General features: G+C 49.1%; 1 protein-coding gene across 1 annotated transcript; it reads left to right on the top strand.

Moving 5' to 3' along the window:
- Positions 1-4,041: 4,041 nt before the first annotated feature.
- On the top strand, positions 4,042-20,545 carry HMGCS2 (3-hydroxy-3-methylglutaryl-CoA synthase 2). The gene is made up of 10 exons (XM_028732180.2): positions 4,042-4,211; positions 6,747-7,213; positions 10,660-10,785; positions 12,141-12,305; positions 13,395-13,563; positions 16,620-16,790; positions 17,930-18,036; positions 18,544-18,669; positions 19,289-19,431; positions 20,197-20,545. Exons 1-9 carry the CDS (start codon positions 4,108-4,110, stop codon positions 19,393-19,395), a joined length of 1,542 nt encoding a protein of 513 aa, XP_028588013.1. The 5' UTR covers positions 4,042-4,107; the 3' UTR covers positions 19,396-19,431; positions 20,197-20,545.
- The last annotated feature ends 9 nt before the right edge of the window (positions 20,546-20,554 follow it).

The following is a 20,554-nucleotide window of genomic DNA, read 5'->3' as shown; positions in this document are numbered from 1 at the left end:
TCTCTCTCTCATTTATTTGTTTTCCTTTTGGGGAATTTAGCAATTAAAGAAAAGCACACCAACTTTTTATAGTATGGAACTGAATCCTCTTACTGTTTACTGAATCCCACTATGCTGCCATTGTTGTTGCATGCCAAAATCTCTTCTAAGTAGTTATAAATGATAAAATCCATAAATAATTATAATGCACAATGAAACAATTCCAGCAAGGCATCCATAATTAAAATAGACAATGAAACAAGACAGTTAAAAAGCAGAGCAATTAAAACAGTTAAACAAAACAGATCAGGAAGGTCAAGCTCAGGGGAATGCTTGCCTCAGCAGGTTTTGTCTTCACAAGCCAGCAGAATGGAGCTGCTGATCTTGTAGGTGAGCCCAGAGGGCATTCCACAACCCTGGTGCCAGCAGGGAAAAGCTGTCCTCTGCATCACGGAGAGCTGATAAGCATCAGGCTGTGGCAAAACTAAATAAACTTTAAAAAAAAATACTTACAGTTTTACAAGGTAGTCCAAGGGCTCTTCTCCCCATCCTGTCCCTTTCCTTTCTAAGCAGCTTCAAAGCTGCAAAGGAAAAGATGAAGAGCAGTCCTTAGATCAGTTGGACAGAAGAGCACATTCCAGAGCATTCCATTTTCTGAGCCACACATTGCTTTGGGAGCTATGGGGAGCTTGGGTTCTTCCTGGAGCAAATCCTCCGTGTCCCTCTTAGCCAGAAATGGCCTTGTAGAGGAGGGGCTGCTACATGGGTGGCAGCAGCCGTCAAAAGGGAAGGGGGGTTAACTGCTTTCCTTCCCCCAAGGGGCCAAGTGGGAGTGAGTTGATGATACAAACACTTAAATGGATATATTAATATCGGAGGCTTAAATCCTTTTTGCTAAAATAAGAAAAAGATGACTGGCATATTATTAAGAGCTGTATATAAATTACCACCACAAATTCTCTAAGAATGTACAGCTTGCTTTTTAGCAACTCTTGAATTTATCAAAGCATGTACATCTTAAGCTGTATATCTTAAATATTGTTATATCCCCCTCTCTAGCCCATGAAACATGAGGTATTTGCTTGGTTTAGAGGTTGCGCTGGGGAAGAGCAGGCCTCTTGCAACTTTGAACAGCTGTGCAGCATGGAGAAATTCAACAGGCTGAGCCTTTTCTAGTGTGGAAATACAATTATGGCTAACAGCTCATCTGCTGACACTCTCTCTGCCATAGTTCTTATTACTTGTGGGTGGCTGCTGACTTTCACACCCCAGTAAGGCAGTGGCCCTAGAGTCTTACTAAAGGAGCCCAGGGCAACATAGAAAAACGCTTCCCCACTTCTCTTATACTTGCCAAAGCAAAGTCGACCAGATGGGGGTAGGAATCTGGCCATGGTTTTCTCCACTATGGTGAGATATATTTTATTATTCATTTGCATCTACAATGGTACCTTGGAAGTCGAACGGAATCTGTTCCGGAAGTCCGTTCGACTTCCAAAACATTCGGAAACCAAAGCACGGCTTCTGGTTGGCTGCAGGAGCTTCCTGCACTCAGTCAGAAGCTGCAGAAGTCGCGTTGGACATTCGGGTTCCAAAGAATGTTTGCAAACCGGAACACTCACTTCCAGGTTTGCAGTGTTCGGGAGCCAAAATGTTCGACTCACAAGGCATTCGGGATGCAGGGTACGAATGTATACTTATAAATAGGCATATAAATGTTTATGCAAATAAGTGAAAGCTTATAATATTTGGAACTTTTAAGTTTGGGGCAGACATGATACAGATTTATAGAATTATTCATGGAAGGGAGAAAGTGGGTCAAGGGAAGAGTTGCTCCCTCTTGCATAATACTTGGCAGGGAGTGTGTGTCATCAAATGAACCTGAGAGGTGGGAGATTCAGGAGAGACCAAAGGAGGCACTTCTTCACACGGGATGGGATGGGACAGCTGGCAATGTGTCATCAGCCAAACTCATAAGGTAATGGGTGGCTACCAGTCACGATGGCCACAGTATTGGAGCTCGGGTGCCTCTGAAGGCTAGTTGCTGGGCAACCAGAGGGAGCCCATCTTGAACTCAAGTCCAGTTTCCAGCCTTCGCAGGGTGTCTGGATGGGCCACTGTGGGAGACGGGATGCCGGGCGAGATGAACTTTGGATCTGCTCCAGGAAGGCTTCTCGTAGAGTCCTCCTGGGACTGAGTCTAAAGTCCCTGCCAGGAGGGCCAAATCAGAAGGATCTGAAAGCAGCTGCCCTCTTGAGCAAGATCAGCCTGCGACTCTGCCCTGAGAAAGGCAGCCGACTCATCCTGCAGGGGTGGCGTGTGGCCACCTGACCTCTGCCCTGCAGTGTTTCCTCACCCTTGTTGCTCTGATTGGCAGCCAGCGGGTGAGAGCCCTCGTCCTGATCCTTAGCAACTTCCTCTCGTTTCTGATCCCTCAGACTCACATGCTACTCGGCAGTTTCAACAGAATTTATCTGCTGCCTTGACCTCTCGCCTGCATTCCTGTGTGGCCTTTGCCCTGAATTGCCAGGGCCTCCTCTGAAGCAGAGCAGCTCCTTGTTCTCCTCCACCCCACCCCCCAGCTGGGCCGCTGCTTTGAAATCTGCATTCAACTGGACCCTGTTCCTCAAGTGTGTGAAAACAGAGGCACCTCAGGGTGCCATCCTTGCGCCACCTCCTTTCTTGGTGCCTTCATCCTCTCAATGAAACCACCCATGGACAACCCAGTCTCCTGCTGCTTTTGAACTCCTAGACACGGGACTTGCTGGTGGAGTTGGACTTGGGTGTCTTTGGAGCCTGCGGCCGAGGGGGGGGGGAACTTATGCCTCCCCAGCTTCCGCCCTCTCTGCCCTCTGGCCGTGCTGCTTGAGGCTCCTGGGAGCTAGAGTCCAGCCACATCCCAAGGGGCAGCTGTGCAGAGTAGCCTCTTCTGCCCCCTCCCTTGGTTTGAGGGGCTCTGGGCCCTAGCCAAGCCAGCAGCCTTTTAGCCGTCCACAGGCAACCATTGTCAGAGGGCGCCTATATTTTTAAAGCTAGAGACAACAGTTGAATGAAAAGCATTTTTATTTTGCAAACATAGGCATGGCTGAAACCCCAGCATAAGCACCGCTATTGCAGAAACAGCTAAAAGAAAGGACTCCGTGCAGCACATAGTTAAAGGATGGAGCACGTTCCCACAGGAGGCAGTGGTGATCCCCAGCCACGATGGGCGCCGTCTTGGAGGAGCAGGAGAGGGCTGTCAATGTCTGTCGATGGCTAGCAGCCACAGTGACTCTGTTCTGCCTTCTCAGCTGGAGGCGGCCAGGCTTCTGAATCCCAGTTGCTGGAAACCTTTGGCCTTTTAAACTGGAGGGGGTGGGGCTATTGTTTTTATTTTATTATTTATTATTTTATAATAATAATAATAAATTTTATTTATTTATTTTATTATTTCTTATTTTATTTATTTTCATGGTTCTCTATTGAAAACTGCCCTGAGACCCTCGGATGAAGGGCGGTATAGTAATTTAAGAAATAAAAGCCACAGGTGGGAAAGAGCTCTTGCTTGCGGGATTCCTATGTGCATTTGTTCAGCCACGGTGAGAACGAGATGCTGGACCAGGTGGGCCATTGGCCTGATCTGTCTGCCAGGCTTTTCTTCGGTTCTTGCATTATGTGAGGGGCTAGCAGAGGAGACTTTTGTGAACCCTTTCCTCCCTGGCATTTTCTTGATCTAAATACCTCTGTCTTAGTGCTATTTGCCTAGCTGGCGAAAACACCGTATAGAAAGTGAGCATTTTGTCTCTTGCAGAGGGTGGAAAGGGAGAGGAAGAAGCAGAAGGGCTCTTCCTTGGGATGGGAACCCCTGAGGGCAGCAAGGCTCAGGGCTTAGAGATGACTGGTGTCTTCAAAGTAAGGAATCCCCAGGAATAATGCTGCAAAAAAAGGTGTTCAAGCCTGTTAGATCCATCAGTGTGCTATGACCTTTAGTTGGGAAATAGTGAAGTACATCCCACTGGCTTCTTTGATAAGGGTGGGGAGGGACTTAGTTGGGCTTTGCTGTGGGGGCTCAGGGAATCGCTTTAAAAGCCAGTGGGGTTTGCGAGGAATTCACTCCCCAGCTTAGCTTGACTCTCCAGCCAGCCTGTGAAAATGTTCCGGCTTTTCAGCAATGCAAAGCGCTGCTGGCCGATGAAACGGACATTGCAAAGGCCCCCTGGGCGAGTCCATTTGCCAGCAATGGTGCAGCAAAACAGGTAAGGAGGGGGGGAGGGGGCAGCCTTGACAGCCTCAGTCTGTGTAAACAGGACATTTTGCACAAGTTTTGAAATATATAAATGATCTGCCTAGAAGGCTTTGACAAAATGATGATGCTCTAAGGAATGCAGGAGTTAACAAAGGGCAGCAGGCGTACATTTTCTCTAGACTCACCTGCATCCTACTTGAAAATGGAAAACAGGCCATTCTGAAAAGTCCTTTTCCGTACAACAACCACACCAGTTTTTTGTGGGGGTTTTTATGTCACACCTTCCAAAACAATTACCACCAGTTCCTTTCCAACTTTTGGGAGAGTATTTGTGGATTTTCATACCTGGAGGCTGCCAGTACAAAGGAACCAATAGCTCAAGGGGGTGCCTCATGAAAGCACTCATGAAAATCTTTCTACATGACAAAAAGAGGAATATTGATACCTGGCTGCATTTCCCATATTTTAGCTGCACCAATAGCCTGAATCCAGCAAACATTTTCACAGAAGTGTTTTGCAGGCAGAATCCACAAGTAGGAGACAAAGTTCCTACTGCTCCTGCTCAGAGATCCTGACTGCAGAATCCATGGATGGACTTGGGCTTCCTTCACAACATTGTGACCCTGTATTCCTTCCTGCACACAAATCCCTTAAGGGAGAAAACGTTCTGCATCCAAACTGACCTTAGACCAGGCACTGAGTGATGGGGGAAAGTGGATTGACAAAGTGGAGACACTAGCAGAGGAACCGGAGAACATGTTTGCTTTTCTGTTTGACTGATCATTAAATTTATTATGCCCTCCTTTTCTTTATAAAATAAACTCAAATTAGCTACCAAAAAAGTTCAAAAAATTAATAAAACACATTAAAACTTGGACAAATTTCTTAGATCAGTTTCCTATGATAAAACCAAGAGCAGGATAAACCAATATGGCACAAAAACAGGGGGGGTGGATCTTTCAAAAAATGAATTGAGAGTGGGTTTTGTTAAAGGGCAAGAATACAAATCTAGTTTGAAAAAATACATTTGCCCTTTGGACCTGAACTCAAGCTGTGTCCAGAAATGTTGACCTTGCATCAGCTTAATCAAAGACCTTTCAATTAAACATTAACCTCCTGATAAGAGTCAGTGTGCAGGGTGAGATTATAACACAGGAATCTTAGGGTTAGGATATGGGATGGTAAGGAGGTCCATGAGGAGGCAAAGGAACCAAGAATGTTTATCAGACGGCACCCGGGTCCAAGTTGCAGCAGAGGTGACAATGTTAAGGGGCATCACAGCTCAAAGCCATTCCTCAAAGTGGGGGTGGGGCAGAAGGTCACATCTCATTTTTTAAATCTTAAAATATTTCTGGGGGGAAACCCAGTAGTTTATAAAGTAAAAACAACAGCAATAAAAATTGCACAATGCACTCGTCACAGAAAGAAGAATGAAAGCCAGTGTGGTGCAGTGGTTAGACCGTTGGACTAGGGCCTGGGAGATCAGGGTTCAAATCCCAACCACTGGGTGACCTTAGGCCAGTCACTCTCAACCCGTCACCTCACAAGGTGGTTGTGCTAATAAAATGGGCGAGGGAAGAACCATCCGCATGACCTTGAGCTCCTTGGAGGAAAAGTGGGATGTACATAATAAAAACAACAGCAGCAGAAACAATTGGGGCAGAAAAAAAACAATTGGGGCAGAAGCAAAAAACAGAGATGCTGCTTCTCAGAACTTCTCAAAGGTTTTTACCTGCCTTTGGAAAGACAGAGAATCCTACAAGAGCCTTTCTCAGAAGAACGGTACAATAAAACATAAAAATAGAAATGCTGGAAGTTTTGAAGAATGATGAACACATTTAACCAAAATGTTTTGAGCTGGTGTCTAAATTTCACAGCCGAAAGAGTCCCAGAGCTGGCTGGCCAGGGAGAAGGCCTTCTGATACGTCACCTAGGAGCAGGATGTTAGAGGCTCTCCCTAGCATTGGTTTTCAGAGGGTGTGGCAGGAGAGGAGGGCAAGGGTGACCAGAAGATTGAAGAACAATCCATTTTGGGAATGATCCACATTCTTATGTAGCTGCATTGATTGATGCTTTCTGGCTGCTCCATGATCATATGATAAAATAGTTGTGTTCTGTGTTATAAATCAAGCACTGCTAGGAGTTGTTTCTTTTTGTTTTCCAATGCTTTTCTTTCTTATCAATTAAAAAAAATGGTGTGGCATGAGCAAATTTTTATTCTGAAAGTGTGGCCCAGAGAAAAAAAGTTTGAGAAGCACTGCTCACTAGGATGCAGTTGTAAGCAGAGCTGGGGAGGGAGCTCAGTTGGAAGGAGATGCACTGTTCGGGGCCCAGGGCTTAAATCCGACCCCCTGGCCAAGTATCCCTTTTGAACCTCTGCGGAGAGGTCAGTGCAGCTGCTTTGTGATGATCCACCATGGAGACAGTTCTGAGGAAAGCAATGCCATGGGGAAATCTGTTTGGTTACATGCATCTTGTCTGAGCAGCCAGAGATCCTCTTCCTTTGTAGACTGTAAGGAAACTCTCCTCTCTGCTTGCCTTGCAGTTTCTCCAAAGGCTCTGTGCACCACCAGGCAAATCCCTCCTCCTCCTCCTCCTCCTGGCCCAATGATGTGGGCATCCTTGCTCTGGAGGTGTACTTCCCTTCCCAGTATGTGGATCAGGTTGAGCTGGAGAAGTATGATGGGGTGGAGGCTGGAAAATACACTGTGGGCTTGGGGCAGAAGCAGATGGGCTTCTGTGCAGCCCACGAGGACATCAACTCCTTGTGCCTGACAGTCGTGCAGCGTCTGGTAGAGCGAAGCCGCCTGCCCTGGGAGTCCATCGGCCGACTAGAGGTTGGCACAGAGACCATCATTGACAAATCCAAAGCTGTCAAGACAGTTCTGATGCAGCTCTTTGAAGATTCAGGAAACACAGATGTTGAAGGCATCGACACCACCAATGCCTGCTATGGAGGAACAGCCTCCCTCTTCAATGCAGCTGACTGGATTGAGTCCAGCTCCTGGGATGGTAAGTGATGGTGGTCTCAGTGGCACCCCCTCAGACCCCTACCTGGAAGGTGTCCTCTCCAAAAACAAGCATCCAGGCACGTCCACAGGGCCGACTTGGCCCAGTCATATATCCTTCCATGCCTGCCTACACCCCATCTCTAAGTCATGGATGGGGTCAGCCGGTCTCAGAATAACAAGTGGTGTAACTTGAAGCCTCGGGGCCACAAACACTTGCCTGAGGTCTCACACCAGGAGACAGTTTGGAAATGTTTAGGAGGCTGGACTGTGTGGGAATCACCCTCAAATTTCCCTCCTTTGGGATTTTCAGAAGTTGCTGTGAGTAAAACATTTTGTGACATTTCTTGGCTCCACTCAGCAAATGATACTTCCTATTCCTGGAGCTTTTTGTAGAGAAGGCATGCTGCTTAAGTGACTCTCCCAGGCAGGTTTTGTCCCATTTTTTGCTATAGCGTAGCATTTTGCAGTTTTATACTTCTGCCATCAGGAGACATTGGGGCTGCCCATTCTCCTCACGTTAAAGAAAGCTTGTGGCGGTTCACTTTTGTGCTCCTGGAGGAGAAGGAATTTGGTGGGTGCCATGTAGACTCTATAGATTCTCTTGCAGCACCACAGTTCCCAGAGTCTCTCTGAGGGACACAAGGAGCGAAGCGGACCAGGGGAGAGCTAGCCGGGGGTGGGGGGGGAGAAAAAGAGCTAGAGAAACACCTGTTACAGCCGGGATGGGGGGCTTCCAGCCCATCAGGCTAATTAGTCCACCATTTGGCCTGCAAGGCTATTTTGGCCAAGCCACGCCCACCCTACACCTGATGACAGGTATGCCCACCTGCTAGATCCTCACCCCTGTATTATGGGAGTAAAGAGGTTAAAACTGCTCCCTGTCTAAAAAAAATTATTTGCTAGACAAACCTCAAGGAGACACAAGGCCATTGTTTCTAGCAGTACAGAAGAATCTAGTTGCTAAGTTCTGTCACAAGCATACGGGAAAGGAACAAAGCAAGAAGTGTTTGCCTCTGAATGCCAACTGTGCAGAGATGCAACCCTTCTCCTCCATATTGCAGAGTCTTCCCAGAGACAGCTGAGTGAGAGTTGCAGATTGTTCAAGCCGAGTGGTTCGTTCTCACATATGAGTCATAGGTCTTCTAACAAAAATACGTCTCCTGACCAGAGATTTGGAAGGAAAACCATTTAAAGAGAGATAGAGAGCCAAGAGAGCCAGGCAATTATCTGGATAAACTTTGCAAGCATATAGTAGGATTATTATTATGGTTTCTGCAAAGAGAAGTCCTGCCTTTCAGGTTGTAAGGAAAGAATTATACTTTGAGAGTGTATGTATCTACAATAAGTTAGCTTAATCATAGTTACAATGGACCAAATTTTCTCAGTCCTTGCAGATACGGGAGGAGATGTGTCCTCGCGCTCCCATGCTCAGCTTTTGACGAAGTTTCTCCTGAAAGGTTTCTGAGTAAACTTAGAGGAAATGAACAGGTCCCTTTATGGACTGATAACTGATTTAATGCAGCAGAGTTGGGCAATGTTAACACAATAGAGATCCCTAGACAGGATGTGAACTGATAGGGACCATGGTGAGAAGCTCAGTTTTCCATAGCGATGGAAAAGACCAGTTTTAGGGATTTTATTAGAAAATAAAGCAGCCACTGCTGTAAACCTATGATCAAAGGAGGCTCCTTTGTTGGGTCAAGTGGGGCAGGCCCCCACCCAAGAAAGACCTCCAAGGCCATAGTCTGGTCTCCCTTCCTTAGTCATACATTTCCACTGATTGAGGCTCTTCCTGCATGATTCTGCCCATCTGCTGGTCCATTGACTGGCAGAAGATGCAGGAAGGCAAAAGGACAGGCAAAAGTGAAGACACAAGGCATCGTGAAGATGTGGAACGGGCTGCCATCTGTGCCTTCAGCCCTCTTTACTGTGCATTTATGATCATGTGTTTATTAAAATTTATATACCGCTTGGTAGTAAAAGCAAACCAACCTCAAAGTAGTTTACAAAAAGGAAACAGCAATGTTCTCATATTGTTTATGCTTGAGGTGGTCTTGGGGCGGTTATACGCAATCCTACTCCTGATACTGTTTGTGCCTGCAAAATATTTGTCGGGTGGTCTTCCTGCTTTGTCTCCAGCTGGTACAAGTCCCATAATGTCATGATGAAGCCCTCAAACCTTTCATGCCACAAATGTTCTAGGCTTTGTTTCTTTTGTCTGTCCTTTGTTGCTCTGTTGTGCTAGAGTGCCCCCTCCAGGTGGCAATGAGGCAGCAATGTTTTGGGAAGCATCCCAGAGCGACAAATAAAGCAAAACGATGAGTGGTCCAGAATAAATCCACCACAAATTCACTGTCATCGCTGACATGTTGTTGGAGAGCCTGGGAGGGAGAGGGCTGCTCTTGTGCTCTAGTTCTGCTCCCTGTTTCCCACAGGCATCGGGGCGGCCCCTGTGAGAAGAGGAGGCTGGGCAAGGTGGCCAGAGGCGGATCTAGGGGGGTGCAACCAGTTTGGTCCCACTGGGCACGGAACCTCAGCTTTGCGGGGGATGCTGCAACTATGCTTTAGAGGAATAGAGCATGAGAGGCAGGCACTGAAGTTTAGGAGACCCCAACGTCCGCCACTGCAGCAGGTTTTTCTTATGTTCAGAGGTGCCTCTGAATGCTAGATTCTGGGGACAAGCAAGAGGGGAAGTCCATTGTCTTTGTGCTCCACTCAGATGATCCTTGGAAGCCTCTGGCTGTTGGGAAGACAGCTGTGCTTTCCTCAAGTCCAGAATAATTCTTTTCTGGGGGTTGTTCCATGCCTAACAGGCCTAAGGAAAGAGATGGTGGGTTCACCATTTCATCATTGCTACTTGCAAAACTCTTATACCTAGAAACCTGTGTGTTTTTGGCTTAGCAGAAAACAAGAATACCTGTTTTTCTGTGCATTTTATTGGAAAAATAGTTAAAGCATTTTGGGAGAGTATGAGTAGGTTAATAAGGACTGAAGGCTCTCCTTTTTCATATCGTACCTTTGCTTTGTAGTATCAGGCATGGTCTCTGCCAGCCATTTATTTTTTCAGTCCTCAGGGCCAAACTAGATGTGTGAGATCTTTACATGGGATTGCCTATGAACAGTGTGTGTGTGCTTGTTATTTCAGTTGTAAGGTGCTGCCATTCTTTTGCTTCTTTTTAAGTACTTCTCTTCACTCACTATTGTCATAGTTATACTGTAAGCTGGTGGGGGGAGGGATTTGTCTTTCCCCCCTGCTCTGACTGTGTGAAGTGCCAGACAGACAGACAGACAGACAGACAGAGATTCAGAAGTAGCTGTTATTATATTGCAGCTCACACCTGCAAGTGAAACACTGATACGTTTTTATGATGACGCAGACCAGGAAGAGCTTTTCCTGCCTTCCTCGTCATCAGCCCTGACACTTTGGTGATGCTCTTCCCATGCCAGGACGCTATGCCTTGGTGGTTTGTGGCGATATTGCTGTTTATGCCACCGGGAATGCGCGGCCAACGGGTGGTGCTGGAGCCGTAGCTATGCTGGTTGGACCAGATGCTCCCCTGGCCTTAGAGAGAGGTGAGTATCCAAACGCGGCCATGTCTAAAAAGCTTGCTTTGCATAGCGAGGGATTTTATCCATAAACCAACCAGCCATCCATTAGATTTTTCTGCATTGGCTGAAGCGGGTGCTATGGTCACAGTTGAAACCATGCCATTAAAATAAAAATAAAAAGGGAGGATGGGATGGGGGGGAGCATGCAACATCCCCCCCTCCTGCTGCAAGAGGGCAGACTGGGTGGCTGACACATTCACACTGCCTGTGTCCCAACAGGCCCACTGGACGTGGGCATAGCCAGAGGGGTGCAAGGGGGGCACCTGCCGCCCCAACCAAGAAAATAAATAAAAATGCTTAACTAACTGACCAATTGCATCACAGATAACTGGGTTCTTCCCCCCCTAACATAAAGCCTGCCCCCCCTCGAAGAAAATTCTGACTACATCCATGCAGCACAGAACAAGTGGGACATGACGTCCGATCTGTGGATTTGCTTGAGTGCAAATGTAGAAGAGAACCAGGGCAGTCAAAGATGGACTTCTGCCAGGCTTCATAAGCCCCTCTATGCAAACAGATTAAGCCTGCATGAATGAGTCCATTGTGGTGTGCTGGGCTGGAGATTCATGGAGCTCTTGCTGGTGGGAAAGCAGCACATCTCTGCTGGAATAGTCAAATGCATCCTCTCTCACACAGTTTTCAGGAATTCATATGGAAAGCTGCAAATGCGGGGGGCCCTGCTCCTCCTTTTCTGCACCCAGAGGGGCAGGCAAGCTTTTCAGGGAGGAGAATAGGCCCTTATGCCTAGTAGCTCTTAGAGTAGCTGCCAGAGATTCGGAGCTCCCTGAGTTAAAAAAGAAAAGAGAGGGAGAGAGCTAGCCAGGTTCTTTTATTTTGGACATAGGCATCAGTGTCTGGGCAACACTGTGGAATTTTGCTTTAGCATCTTTTGCACTCCCCCAGTAGATTCTCTCTCTCCTTTTTCACCTTTGCTCCTAGACAAGGTGATGCCACTGAAATGGAACCTGGGAGAAAGATGCATAGCTTGGAAGCATAAACCAAGCGTGTCAAGCAGAAAATGCACCAGTCAGACTAAGAAAAAGTTATTAGGGGTATCTGTGGGTTTTACCTCAAGTGCAATGGTTAATAACTGGAGGATTATTCCCTTTGTTGCCATTGCTAATACTGGGATGTCATAGAATAGTTGAGTTGGAAGGTACACCCAAGAATCATCTAGTCCAACCCCCTGCAATGCAGGAATCTCACCATGTGGTCTCCCATCCAATCTGGAGCCATGCCAGACCCTGCTTATCTTTCAAATGTGCTAGCAGAATAATTGCTGCACCACGCAAGCTCACCTGTGACTTTTTCCTGCCAAGGTCTTCGTGGGACCCACATGGAACATGTCTATGACTTCTATAAGCCAGACTTGGCTTCAGAGTATCCTGTGGTGGATGGGCAGCTCTCCATCCAGTGCTACTTTCGAGCCTTGGATCGGTGCTATGCCACATATCGCAAGAAGATCGAGAGCCAGTGGCAGAAAGGTCAGTGTGGCTGGGAGAACGGTCAGCCGTGCCTTCCTTCCTGGCTGTGGGCACACCAGAGCATGAATGTGCACATGGACCACGCCAATCTCAATTGTCCATGCGTGCTTCTTCGCACGTTCATTTGCACCCGACTGCTTTTGGTTGAACCTTGTCCAGAAGGGCTTTGCTGGCTGGGGAGGAGCTGCTCTACTTAGGTTGCAGGAGGGGGCCAGGCGGCAAGGAGGTCGGTGTGCCTCAGATGCTGGTAAAGCCCTCACGCTGGTCCTGCCAGGGTGCTTGCACCATGCCAACCTCCCAGCCTCGCTCTCAGTGAGCCAGCAGCCAGGATGCTGAGGGAGGAACCCCGCCCCACCTGGTGGGGGGGGCCCTTTTGGCTCCGTCTTTCCTATCTACACAAGTGGGAAGCTCTGTTCACATTGAGGCTGGGTGTCCCCCACCCTCCCTGAGCTCCAGAAACCTAAGGTCCATTGTGAGTTTTCCAATACACATGAACATGCACAAAAGAGTGGATTGGGGGGAGAACTGTGTGTCACACCTAGTGTTCCCCCACAGCCACTGAGGAGTACTTTGCCCACAGAAGTAGGGGGTGAGGGAAAAGGTGGTTGTGGCCTCCAGGAAAACATCCCCTCCCTTTAAAAACAACAACCCCAAAGCAAAAGGTCCCCAGAACATCCAGAAATGCTTCTTTACCTCCACAGTTGGGTAATTTGCAATTTGATTATGGTGATAATTTATTAAATGTGTATTCTGCCCTTCATCCAAAGATGAATAATCTCAGGGTGGTTAACATAACCCCACCACCACCACCAATTTTATGTTGGATTACCTACCCCCCCCCACCACATTATCAGCAGATCAGGAGAATCCTAACTGAAGTTGGGGGTGGGAATGTGTGGGTTGGCACTGGGAGGATCATGTGAACACTATGAAAAGCAGGCACCTGTGCTAGCTATTTTTTGGGGGGTAACATCTTGCATGCTAGGGCTGAGCAGGTGGTGTGTCTCCACTGCACGTCTCGTTTCCTGGGTGCAGTTGCGGGAGGGGGGGGCTCCATCTCGCTGATGCTTTCTTCTACTCCCGAGGCAGCTGGGATCTCCAAGCAGTGCACCCTCGAAGACTTCCAGTTCATGATCTTCCACACACCTTTCTGCAAGCTGGTGCAGAAGTCTCTGGCGCGGGTGTTGCTGAACGACTTCCTGGCCTCCCGCAACCCTGATGTCGAGTGTGGGGTCTACAAGGGGCTGAAGGACTTCAGGTCAGTGGAGTGTAGCTTCCTTTATTAGTGGCTTTGTATGGGACGCGGGTGGCGCTGTGGTCTAAACCAGTGTTTCCCAACCTTTTTTGGGCAAAGGCACACTTGTTTCATGAAAAAAATCTCGAGGCACACCACCATTACAGCCCCGTGACGTCAGCGCGCAGCGTCACGCCGGGAGGGACATGAATTGCTAGCAAATTACATAATCACCTCCTTGAGGGCTGGCTCATCTTCTCCGAAGGCAGAACCCCATTAATTAACAGCACAGACTCACACCATAGCCAAGACGAGGGGGGAAAACCTCAGTCATGCACAGTCATGCACATGTGGGGGCTAAATGAGGACGAAGACCGGGCAGAGAGCAGGGTTCAAATCACCCCACCTGGCCAGGACAATCCCTGGGTGCTCCCTTGGGCCACTCGCCTGACCCACCTCACAGGGCTGTTGTTGCGAGGATAACACGGGGAGAACCACGCGCGCCCCCGGGAGCTCCTTGGAGGAGAAAGCGGGCGATGAATGCAATGCACGAAATATATGAGAGGCGACCAGGTTTTGCAGGTGAGGGGCCCCCGCCAGCCTCCGCTTCCAACACCCGGCGCAACGACGCCGAAGTTTTCCCCCGGGCTCGGCTCGGGGAGCAGCGCTGCTCCCCCCCGGCTCCCCTTGCCCTCCCGGCTCTCTCTGCCGCCCACTGGGGACCCCCCTCACCTGCCAAGTCCGGAGCGCCGGTGGAAGTTGCATGCATGCATGCAGGGCGCCGTGTTGCCATTGCATTGCACTGCACTCCATGCAACGCCTGCACGCATGCATTGCCTTGCACGCCCACCAAGGGGTCTCCCCGCGGTCCGATGCGTCCCCTCCGGCGCGGATGCAGCATTGCAAAAATAAAAAAACCCCGACGCAGCCCTACCTGGGGGGCAGCCTCCGCCTCCGCCGCTCCGCCTCCGCGGGGATCCCCGGGCTCCATCCTGCCGCCCGATCTCCGGGGGGGCGCAGGCAGGCTGCGCGGGGTCTGCGTGGAAGAGCCCCTGCCCGCCCGGCCGCCGCCGCTGCGCTCATTCCATGGCCGGGAGAAGAGCGCTTCAAACAAAACGCCCGGCCCGCCAGGCCACGCTGGGAAACGTAGTTTGCGCACCCCACGCGGGCGCGGAGCCCAAGGGCGAGGGGACTACGGATCCCGGCAGCCCCCGCGCCGGGGACGGAGGGGGAGAGGCCGGGTGCAGGGATGGAGGGACGGAGGGGCGAGCGAGTGAGTGAGTGGCAGCCGCCAAGCCTTGGCTGAGAGCCAGGAAGGGCCTCCCCGGAGGAGGAGGAGGAGGGAGGCGCAGAGCGGGAGGGAGGGAGGGAACCCCAGGGGTCATCTAGTGATGGCACCCCAATCGAAAATTTGACTTTAAAAAAAAAATAAAATCTTTCAATTTTTAAATTTTTCCCGCGGCACACCAGGCAACATCTCGCGGCACACTAGTGTGCCGCGGAACAGTGGTTGGGAAACACTGGTCTAAACCACAGAGCCTAGGACTTGCCGATCAAAAGGTCGGTGGTTTGAATCCCCGCAATGGGGTGAGCTCCCGTTGCTCTGTCCCTGCTCCTGCCAACCTAGCAGTTCGAAAGCATGTCAAAGTGCAAGTAGATAAATAGGTACTGCTCCGGTAGAAAGGTAAATGACATTTCCGTGCACTGCTCTGGTTCGCCAGAAGTGGCTTAGTCATGCTGGCCACATGATCCAGAAAAACGGTGTCGGCTCCCTTGGCCAGTAAAGCAAGATGAGCGCCGCTACCCCAGATTCGTTCGCGACTGGACTTAACTGTCAGGGGTCCTCTACCTTTACCTTTTTTAAAGACATCACCCAAGAACTGGAGAAGATAGTGGGACAGGGGGCGAGCTTGTTCTTAGAAGTTCTTCAGGACAGGGATGGGCAGAAGATGGATCTAGATGCTTGCATGATCTACAGTAGAAGCTCCAATGTAAAAATGAAAGCCCCTCTTCCCATTAAAATGATTAGGCTTTCTTATCTGAAGTAACTCAGATGTACAGGACTTGCGTATGCAGGTTGCCCTAGGATCCAGCTCATGCCGCATGGTAGATCAATGGCTCTGTCCTCTGAGAGAGGGTGTGGTGTCTGGATCTGGTCTCCCCTGCCCACCCTCCCTCCGTCTTTTGCACCTGCCTCTGGTTGGCTGACCTTGCACTTCCAGGAAAACAAAGGAGACCTTGCAAGTCATCTGCTCACACCTGCCTTGGGACTTAGACAGGGCTAGCATTCTTTTCTTTTAGAGATGATAACCCTTAGCTCTCATCCCTGACTTGAAATTCACCTGAAGTTCCTTTATCTCCATTAGCTTGTATTCACCCATTGTCAAACTCACCTGCCGGCTGCTGAGGCAGAGTCTTGTCTTTTGCTGATCTTCCCATGCGAAGCCACCCATTGGCCAGCAGCAAAGCCTTCAGTGCACCTATTACATCCTCAACTTCCTTCATATTTGCCAATAGAAAAAAATTATATTCTTTGGGAAAGCTTATTTATCTGTTTTATTTGTTTAGATATTTATAAATTACTTTTCTCAAAGATTGAAAACGGATCAAAAGGCAAAACCCAGTATTAATAATTAATCAATCCTGTAAAACTAACAATTAACCTGAGCAAACCTCTGAAGCAACTGAAAGTCAAGTGATTTTTTAAAAATGCTTTATGTCTTTTATGCAGAGGGGTCTTTCTCAGCAAAGTACTTTGAGCCTGATTGGAGCGGGGGGAGCAAGCAAGGCTTCCGCCTCCAGCAAGGCTAGGAGGACAACTCCAGAAAATGTTTATTTCTCTGACAGCTTTGAATTTAACTGAACTTGCCACCTCTACCTCTATGGAGAAAGTTTTAGGCTCTTTTAAAATGTTAATTTATTAAAATGTGCTCATGGAAATTAAGCCAAGCAGAGAAAGCTCAGTGCACCCCCATGCCTCTGTGTATGAGAGCACATTCCCTGGCCTCACTCCCCCCCCCCCCCGAGAAAAGGGTATTCCACAGTTGGGGCCAGGACTGACTGCCCACCTTCCCTTTTAGTAATGTGAAGTTGGAAGAAACCTACTCCAGCAAGGAGGTGGACAGAGCTTTCCAGAAGGCCAGCCAGGAGCTGTTCCGCCAGAAGACACAGCCCTCTCTCTTCCTCTCTGCTCGCAATGGAAACATGTACACTCCCTCAGTGTATGGCTGCCTCGCATCTCTCCTGGCCCAGTAAGTCACCCCTGCTTTTTCCTTCCACACCTCCCTTGCTCTTTCCAATAATGGATTCTTCCCACTCCAAATCCAGGGCAGGTGAAGAGGACACAGAAATGGCAAAAATAGTCGTGTTTCATAAGGTTTGGTCAGAAAGCAAGGGCTGCAAACACACCATGCATTTAAAGACTCTTTGGGAGCTGTATGTCACGCCTTGTAAAGTACAATTCCCAGGTTTCTTGGTATGGGTGAAGCCATGATTCTCTGATGATTAAAAATCCTCTTAGCCAAGGTGATTAATTCTGCTAAATAAGGGCTGAAGTTGTGGCCCCCACTCCCTTGCAGCCCTACTTTTATAGTCACATACCCATGAAAACATTTCCTGTTTCTGCTCATTATATTTTGGGGGTTTTGCATAGTACCGCATTTGTTGGTTTTAACCTGTGACAGTTGCTAGCTGCCTTTTGAGCTTTCAAGCAGAAGGTGGCATTTTAAAACTTTAAACCTGGGGTGGCTCATCGGCAGCTGGATCTGGCCTCCCAGCCTCTCTCCAGCTCGTCCGCCAGCCTTGCTCTGGGCTGCTTGTGGCCTGGGCAGGGAGAGGAGGCTGTGGCTGTGTAGAAATCTCTGACAGTAGCGCCAAGGAGCAACAGAAGTTGCTGACCCCCTGCCACCGGCTGGACATCTTGCCCGTCTGCTGTACACTGCAACACAACCTTCCAAAACATGTTTCCGTCACGTCCTCTGTCACACTATCCCTGCCATTCCCCACAAACCAGGATGAGCCAGGAAGGTTGCCTCAAGGCAGCCTGTTTATTTGAACATTCATCCTGATTCGTTTGCAGGGTTATACAATGTTGCACTTCCCTGTGCATTTTCTCATCACTTGCCTTATCACAAATAGGCCAGTTTGGGTGTGTGTGGGTGTGTGTGTGTGTGTGTGGAAGAACACAAACTCAGCTTGAATTGTGGCAGCTGAATTTGCAAGTATGTGATTGCACCTCACCCCAAAACTGCAACCATCTGGAAAAGTCTTTGCAAGGTAATGATTTTTGCAGGGGCATCAATGTTTGCCCTTGCCTGGTGTGATTTCTGGGGAAGAAAGGAAACTTTCCCTTTCTTTTCCTTTCTGACATTTCTGGTCTCAATCCTGGCAGGTTCTCTGCCCAGCAGCTGGCTGGCTCTAGAATTGGGGTCTTCTCCTATGGCTCAGGACTGGCAGCCAGCATGTTCTCCCTGAAGGTGACCCAGAATTCTGCTCCAGGTGAGTCCCTTATTGATGTAGAGCTCACTTTCCTCTTCTCAAACTTTTTGAACTCCTAGAGGATCCTGAGTTTGTGCTGCCTGCAAAAGTTACTTGCGCTCTACATTGCTGGGGCACTGGAGGAGTGAAAATGCTGGTGCCCAGTGCTCCTTTGAACCCTGGAGAAGGGAAAATACAAAAGAAACCAGGACCCCAGAACAGTCTCGTGTCTGCATTGGTGGGTCCTGCTGGGGTCCTGGGGGTTTGTCCAATGGTGCCCAGTGCTGACGCTGCATGGGGCCATTCCTCTTACACCCAGAAGCTCTTCTTGCAGCCACCCAAATGCACATTTCACAGTTTTTTGGCTCATTTCATCACAGTAACTAACCAGGCCAGTTAATTCATCGTTTGCCCCAAAATCATTGCCTTGTTGGGGAAATGTTACTGCACCCATGACATCTGGGGTTGCTGGGGTCCCTGGAAGCAGCAGGATTTCTCATGGGAAACTGTGTGCCCTCTCTCTTCCAGGCTCCCCTCTGGAAAAACTGGTATCCAGTCTTTCAGATCTGGAGACTCGGTTGGACTCCCGGAAATGTGTTCCCCCAGAGAAGTTTTCTGAGATCATGAAACTCAGAGAGGACACTCATCACTTGGGTGAGCATGTGAGCACCTTTAGCTGTGCACCTGGGTGCAATAAGGTTTACCTTAGGACCTGGAAAGACATTGTCACAAGGTAAACTGGCTTTGGCAGGAAAGATCTGAGGGGAGAAAGCTAAACTCCAGTTGCTTGCTTAGTAATGTCTCCTGCAAAAACCACTTGAGCTCTGCATTTCTGGTGAGAGCGTTTTCAATGATGTTCATTAAGTTACGTTTCTTTATGGGGAGTGGGAAATATAAAATCAGGTTCAGCTCTTGGAAATGCAGTTAGAAAAGCAGCCCCAAGGCACCCTGTGGAGCAAAAGGACTTTCTTCTTCTTTCTGTGGAGTTTCTAAAGGCACTTCAGCACAGCACACAGATTTGCCATTGCTCTGGGGAATAAATGGGTCTCTCTCTAGGAGGCTTGAAAGGGAGTAATAGTTTTCTAAAGTAGCCTTCCCCAACATCTTATCTCCTGAAGACCTAAGCCACCTCCGATCACCAAGTGCACACGGTGGAAGGAAGAGCCAGTGTTCACAGCCTGTCTTGTGGGTGACACCCCCCCCCCATCATATTGTCCTGGTCCCTCCCTCTGCCTTCCTACCCCCCCCCCCTTCTTGCTTTGTCCTTCTGCAGTGGGCCACACCCCACACGGGTCCAAGGATGACCTCTTCCCAGGAACCTGGTACATAGAGCAAGTGGATGACAAGAACCGCAGGAAGTATGTCCGGAGACCAGTCTAGGGGAGAGCAGAACGGCCAGGAGCAGGGATTTTCCTGGTAAGCCAAAATCCTGGGCTCTAAAAGCAGTCCCTGAAGGGAAGCCGTTTGATGTGGGCTGAGTTGTCATGTGAGGAAGTCCAGAGAAGGCAGCTCAGCTTTTGGCGAGGGAAGCAAATGCCCTTCTGGCCGCAGAGTCTTTCCTTCAGATTAGCCTTCTCCAACCCATCTCCACCTAGGACTTCTCTCAGGGCTGAGAAAGCACAGGCAGAAATATCAAGAAGCAGCTTGGCCAGCTCTTGCTCGAATTGTTTGGCACTTCCGCTTTTATAGTCCTGCTCTCTCCCTGACACAAAGCAGCTTCCATGAACCAGCAGACTCAGGGAAACTGAACAATATGGTTGTGTGAGAAAAAGAGAAAGGGAAAAGAAGTTTCAAAATGGTTTCTGGCAGAAGTGGGAGGGAAATGTTGCAGCACAAGAAAGGCTAAGAGGTTTTCCCCAAAACCTTTCACCATTTCCCAGAGCCCCGTTTTGAGCTGAGCTGAAAATGTGTTATTTAAGGTTTTACGCCAACATGCTTCATGAGATGAAGAGGGGCCTGGTGGTCTCAGGCTCCATGCACCTTCTTGGTCTCTTCTGTGACTCAGAATACCATACTGGGCATAGCTAATGTCTTCCAAGGCAAGTAGCCAAAGTAGGTGGCAGGTACTTTATGACCTGGTTGTCCCCTTAGTGGACCTGAAAGGGGACTGCAGCAGCCCCCCTTTCCCATCTGGAAGAGCCAGCTAGTTTGACCAGACCTCCCTTCTCTTTGCCCCTACAGTCTCAGCCTTACGGAAGGAGGCCAGGCGAATGGTTCCACCATCCGAAAGAATAGCAAGTCGACCTATGCCTGCACTTCTCAAGATGACTGCTCTGGCGGGGGGGGCGGGGGGGCAGTGTCCCTCTTGCACAGGACTGTGTCCTCTCCATGCTTGCTAAGGGAGAAGGGCCTCCCCTCTGCCTCTGCTCCTTCCCCTCCCCCCCCAACTTCCTGCTCCGCCCTCACTGCTGAGCTCCAGGTTCCCTTTGCTTGGAAGCATCTACTTCTCCCTGTTGGCACTTTTTTGGACAATAGGCCTTGTTAGTGTAAGAAAGATTTGTTGAAGTATATAAAATATTTTAACACAGAAGGCGAGGGA

Source organism: Podarcis muralis, chromosome 5 (genome assembly GCF_964188315.1).
Source record: "Podarcis muralis chromosome 5, rPodMur119.hap1.1, whole genome shotgun sequence".
In the NCBI taxonomy this organism is placed as follows: Eukaryota; Metazoa; Chordata; class Lepidosauria; order Squamata; family Lacertidae; genus Podarcis; species Podarcis muralis.
The sequence above is the reverse complement of the archived record's forward strand: the minus strand, read 5'-3'. Positions and strand labels throughout refer to the sequence as shown.

Excerpts from the sequence above, each read along its gene's own strand:
- HMGCS2 (XM_028732180.2), top strand. The coding sequence starts at position 4,108 with ATGTTCCGGCTTTTCAGCAATGCAAAGCGCTGCTGGCCGATGAAACGG. Across the intron at positions 4,212-6,746 it reads GCAATGGTGCAGCAAAACAG|TTTCTCCAAAGGCTCTGTGC; the intron begins GTAAGGAGGGGG and ends CTTGCCTTGCAG. Across the intron at positions 12,306-13,394 it reads CGAGAGCCAGTGGCAGAAAG|CTGGGATCTCCAAGCAGTGC; the intron begins GTCAGTGTGGCT and ends CTCCCGAGGCAG.